Source organism: Crinia signifera, chromosome 4 (genome assembly GCF_055691185.1).
Source record: "Crinia signifera chromosome 4, ASM5569118v1, whole genome shotgun sequence".
Classification (NCBI taxonomy): Eukaryota; Metazoa; Chordata; class Amphibia; order Anura; family Myobatrachidae; genus Crinia; species Crinia signifera.
Window position 1 is genome coordinate 21,531,309 of NC_139220.1, and position 6,000 is coordinate 21,537,308.

A 6,000-nucleotide genomic window follows, 5' to 3' on the forward strand; every position below is an offset into this window, starting at 1 on the left:
GGAAGTCAGTTCATTGGTGCAGTATTAGACTCATATAAATGAGTCAGCGTTGTAAAGGAATGTATAATTGTGAGTACACTTATCCTTCTTACAAAGTCATTGCCATTACGAAATTGAATTGGGAACCTTTTCAGGATTGCGGTGTAGGCTTGAGAGTGATGGAGGAGGCGGACTGTAGATTGCAGGGATAAATAACACACAGTGACACGGGTGCAGGAGTGTGTGGGTGCGCAGTACAAAAGCCAATCACAATAAATCACTTTATCAGAATAATATCATACCTTCCAACATGTCCCTATCCAGGAGGGACGCAATGCTCTGCTTCTGGACTTCCCTCTTCATTTATGATTAGTATTACCTGGATAATTGATAAGAAAGGTGGTTCAATGCAGGTGATACTAATCATACATTAAGAAGGAAGTTTAGTAACAGAGCATTGTGTCCCTCCTGGAGAGGGTCATGTTGGGAGGTATGAAATAAACAGGCTGCCTGATTAGTTTGGCACAAGCGGTCAGTTTACTTCCAGCGCAGTTATACACAGTCTATGGACAATGCTGGCCTCCACTAAGGCAGCCACTTAATGTTCCAGAGTAAAGGTTGCAAGGTAAATGTTCCAGAGTAAGGGCTGTTTCGCACAAGTCGGCTAACCAAGAAGCCCGTGCCCAGGGGTGTAGCTTTGTTTGGGGCGCCCCCCCCGCTGTTAATGGGGGCTCCCCGGCCGGCCCCCCGTGCCCCCTCCCCCCATTGCCGACATGCTTACCTGTCCGCGCGTCCCGGCTCCCCTCCTGGCTTCAATAAATTCTATGCAGATGGACCACGATAAAATGGCCGCCCCCATACCGCAGACAGTTTCAGAGAACAGTCTGCTTTATGGGGCGGCCATTTTATCGTGGTCCGTCTCCATAGCATTGATTGAAGCCAGGAGGGGAGCCGGGACGCGCGGACAGGTAAGCATGCGGGGGATGGGGGGCGGGGGGATAACTATATAACTATAGCACCGCAGCCCCCCCCCCCGGCGCCCCCATATGCACAGCGCCCCCCCCCCCCCCCGCGAAGCCATAGCCCGGCTGCCGTCCCTTCCAGTGGTGACAACCGGCTGCAACCAGGCGCCGGGCCTTGACCGTCCCGTATGAATGGACACCATGCTCTCCATTATTAACTACTGTGTCCGGCACGGCTTTTGGCCGTGCGGGGTTTTGCTGTCCGGTGGCTGCCGGTGTGTGTGAAAGGGGCCTTAAGGTTCCAAAGTAAGGGTTCCAGAGTAAAGGTGCCAGAGCAAAGGTGCCAGAGTAAGGATTCCAGAGTCATGGTTCCTAAGGTTTTAATTTAGAGCAAGGGTTCCAGCGCTAGCGTTGCAAAGGTTCCAGAGAAAAGGTTCCAGAGCAAAGGTTCCAAAGGTTCCAGAGTAAAAGTTCCAGTTTGTTTGGCCGCTGCAGCCTTTCTGTAACACAGCACAAAGCATCCATAATACATTTCTGCATTGTCCTGTACATACTCCGTGTAATGCCGTCATGCTCACACTCTGTTCGGTGTTCCTCAGGCTGCGGAAGAGGAGCCCATCTGGCAGTGCCAGGTCCGCTATGTGACCTTTATGGGAATTGGGAAAGACCCTCACACCTTTGCCATGATCGTGGATGTAGGGCAGCAGTGCTTCCAGTGCACTGTATTCTGGTGCGAGCCGGACGCCGGGAACGTATCGGAGGCCGTGCAGGCTGCCTGTATGGTGAGTATTGTTCTGTTATGTGTTATTACTATGGAGGAGGAGATCAGGTTCTGGGGCTCATTCACCACAGGGAGCGGGTGTCTGCGTGCTTTATGGAACCGAGCCATTCATAGATAATTGTCTTGAAAGTTGCCGTATTTATTCCGGGGCTGCATATTCTGTAGGTTGTAAATTGTGGTTTAAAACTTGTCAAAATACAGAGCAGTGATTACATTGTTTATGGCAGTGCAGCATTATATAGCGCTACTGTATACTGTAGGCATTAAATGAAGGCAGTGGAAACTCTCACCAGCACAGGAGTCAGTAAACCCTCACCATCTCAGCACAGGAATGAGTAAACCCTCACCAGCACAGGAGTGAGTAAACCCTCACCAGCACAGTCAGTAAACCCTCACCAGCACAGGAGTTAGTAAACAATTACCAGCACAGGAGTGAGTAAACCCTCACCAGCACAGGAGTTAGTAAACAATTACCAGCACAGGAGTGAGTAAACCCTCACCAGCACAGGAGTGAGTAAACCCTCACCAGAACTGGAGTTAGTAAACATTTACCAGCACAGGAGTGATTAAACCCTCACCAGCACAGGAGTGAGTAAACCCTCACCAGCACAGGAGTGAGTAAACCCTCACCAGCACAGGAGTGAGTAAACCCTCACCAGCACAGGAGTGAGTAAACCCTCACCAGCACTGGAGTTAGTAAACAGTTACCAGCACAGGAGTGAGTAAACCCTCACCAGCACAGGAGTGAGTAAACCCTCACCAGCACAGGAGTGAGTAAACCCTCACCATCACAGGAGTGAGTAAACCCTCACCATCACAGGAGTGAGTAAACCCTCACCATCACAGGAGTGAGTAAACCCTCACCATCACAGGAGTGAGTAAACCCTCACCATCACAGGAGTGAGTAAACCCTCACCATCACAGGAGTGAGTAAACCCTCACCATCACAGGAGTGAGTAAACCATCACCATCACAGGAGTGATTAAACCATCACCAGCACAGGAGTCAGTAAACCCTCACCAGCACAGGAGTGAGTAAACCCTCACCAGCACAGGAGTGAGTAAACCCTCACCAGCACAGGATGAGTAAACCCTCACCAGCACTGGAGTTAGTAAACAGTTACCAGCACAGGAGTGAGTAAACCCTCACCAGCACAGGAGTGAGTAAACCCTCACCAGCACAGGAGTGAGTAAACCCTCACTAGCACAGGAGTGAGTAAATCCTCACCAGCACAGGAGTCAGTAAACCATCACCTGCACAGGAGTGAGTAAACCCTCACCAGCACAGGAGTCAGTAAACCTTCACCAGCACAGGAGTCAGTAAATCATCACCAGCACAGGAGTCAGTAAACCATCACCAGCACAGGAGTGAGTAAACCCTCACCAGCACAGGAGTGAGTAAACCCTCACCAGCACAGGAGTGAGTAAACCCTCACCAGCACAGGAGTGAGTAAACCCTCACCAGCACAGGAGTCAGTAAACCCTCACCAGCACAGGAGTCAGTAAACCCTCACCAGCACAGGAGTCAGTAAACCATCACCAGCACAGGAGTGAGTAAACCCTCACCAGCACAGGAATCAGTAAACCATCACCAGAACAAGTGCTATTAAACCCCCACCAGTGAAATGTGCCAGATTTCTAATCAACTTTATTTGGATTTCTCTTTTCAGGTTCAGTATCAGAAATGTGTGGTCGCCTCATCATCACGGATAAAATCAAAAGGTGGAACTGGAAGATCCCTCCTGAAAATAAAGAGGACTGCGTCCGTGGACTCCCCAATTTCTACTTTCAACGGGGCAGGTCACATGCTTCAGAAGAACGGGGGGACGAGTAGAAGAAGAGGAGTCATGGCTTTCTTTGAGGCGTTTAAGCAGAAACACGTCAGGCACGCCCCGTAAACTAGGCTCGTTGCCCAGGATCCCCCTTTTTAATTACTTGCCTGTTTTATAGATATTTTAGACAGTTTGTTGTTTACTGTACTTTCACAACTAACTACTTTATTATATCTACTGAACTCTGGGACAATCCAGGTATTGAAAATATATAGTGCTACCTGTACCGCGTGGGGTTGCACTGGTAGATGCCGCCCATATCAACCAATCAGATTGTAGATTTTAGTCATCTCTTCTAGACAGGTTCCTACAATCTGAATATTGATTGGGTTATACAGGCTACAGAACATTGTTGATTTTTCCATTTTGCAGTGTTAATAAATAAGCTCCAATATGTTAAGGCAACTGCGGAGCAGGATTTTAATCGGTTTTCAGAGATTTTACTTTGATGGAAATCGATCTATATTAATGTTGTGTTTCCAGAGGTAAAACACATTTACTGACATTTAAATTATTTAAAAAAAAATGTCTGTTAGTAAATGTGTTTTAGTCCTAGAGACCCAACATTGATCGAGATCGATGTTCATCGATCTAAAAGTGATGAAAACCGATTAAACTTGTGGTAGATAAATGACAGATGCTGATTAAATGCATTGGGCAAATATTCCACTTTATCTCGCTCCAAGGAGTCTATGTACTAAGCCGCTTATAGTGATAAAATCGGCTCCTCGTTACAGGCTGTGTTTGAAAACCGACAGGAGCTGATTGGTTGGCACTTTGGGAGGTATTCAATACCAGGTGAAAATAGCGGCCGATGTTATTCAATCCCAGCTGGGACTCGACTGGAACAGATTCGCCTCCCTAAGGCAGAGAATCTGTATTGTCGGAAACGGAAGCTGGATTGTCAAATCTGCTGCCGTTTCCGATTATCAGTGCCCATTTTTATCGATGGCAGGACTTAATATATTCCACAAGTTGGAGGAACAGAGCCCACATTGCATTGATCGAAGGGCATTTGACCTAATAATGTCAGAAACGGACGCTATTTCCACCCGGTGAAAATAGAGGCCGGGATTGAATACCCTAATTTAGCTCCATCGACTTTATCTCTCTCCGGCTTAGTAAATTAACCACTAAGGCTTCATGTGTCTCCCCCATAATACCTTGCAGAGTACCAACAGGTAGTCTTATAGAATATTGTGATTTTGAATGTTTTTGCAAGGTACGAGAGATCCTCAACCTTTTCCAGTGATTAGAGTGTACTGGTCTCATAGCCATTTTGTTTTGATATTATTTTTCTTGTTTGGAGGGGGAATGGTCATGTATCTCCAGATTTGGTCACGTCCTATTCACTACCGGTTCCATGGCTGTTCTTGGCGGCCCTGGTTAAGGTCCGATGAACTGGAAATAGTTACGGAATGGCCAGTCAATGGCCAGTTCCTGGAATGCAGTCGCCGGCATGTCGACAAAAGTTGACATGCTACTTTCTGCATGCTAATTTGACTGCCAGTACAACTTTAAATATGCTTGCTGCTTTACTGACATGTTTATGGTTGTAATGCTGATCCTATTAACATACTCGCAGTAGCAGGTTAACTGTGTCGACATGCCGACACCTGTATTCTGGGATTAACACAGCCACTGTCGACATAATGACTGTTAATAACATAACCGTTCTCAATAAACAGTTGTTGAGCTAAAAAATGGACTGTCGCTGGTGTAAGAAGTAGTAAATATAAGATAGACTCATGTTAATAAAAATATATAGTGAATAATAGGTAATGCAACTGTTGTTTAATATAGTGTTTCCTCTAGCTCCCTGGATCTTTGAAAACCTGTGCAGTTCCTCCTCCCTGCCTGGGGGGTCGCTGTCTGCTGTGGTGTCTCTAGCACAGTGCGGTCTGTATTTTTATTCAGCACTGAAATACAGACCACACTGTGCTAGAAGCACCGCAGCAGAGAGAGCGCGACCCACACAGGCAGGGAAAGAGGAACTGCATGGGTTTTTCGATGATGCAGGGTGAGGAGTGAACAATAGGATGTCCCTGCTTGATATTTAAAGAAGCAGAGCTGCACTGTACAATACGGTTTCATTGTAAATATATATTAGCGCCACTAGTTTCTCAGTGGGCTGGTTCTTAATAAACTTCGGGGCAGTACAAAGAATAACAACAATTCTTGATTATTGCGTTTATTTTAATATTTCAAAACCTGTCTTGGGGTTCAGTTAAACACTAACAATACCTAAGGGTCAGCACGCCTGATCACTATGTTACTAGCATGGAGACGTATACTGATCGGGGCCAGCATGCTGCATAAGACATGTAATATTACCTGTGCAGAAACGAGTACAGTATCGCAGAGCAATGTCTGGTGCAGAGCAAAATAAACAGCAAAAATGGCAACTGGCCAATGTCTGTAATTCAAGAATAAACCATTGTCCTATA

At 46.6% G+C, this 6,000-nt stretch overlaps 1 protein-coding gene across 1 annotated transcript in view; it reads left to right on the plus strand.

The window, feature by feature from the left end:
• APBB3 (amyloid beta precursor protein binding family B member 3) overlaps positions 1 to 6,000 on the plus strand; it is a 43,268-nt gene extending 37,268 nt beyond the window's left edge. The window contains exons 12-13 of the mRNA XM_083181392.1: positions 1,541 to 1,723; positions 3,392 to 6,000. Of these exons, the coding sequence (XP_083037518.1) occupies positions 1,541 to 1,723; positions 3,392 to 3,619 (411 nt within the window). The 3' untranslated portion in view covers positions 3,620 to 6,000. The remainder of the gene's footprint in view (positions 1 to 1,540; positions 1,724 to 3,391) is intronic.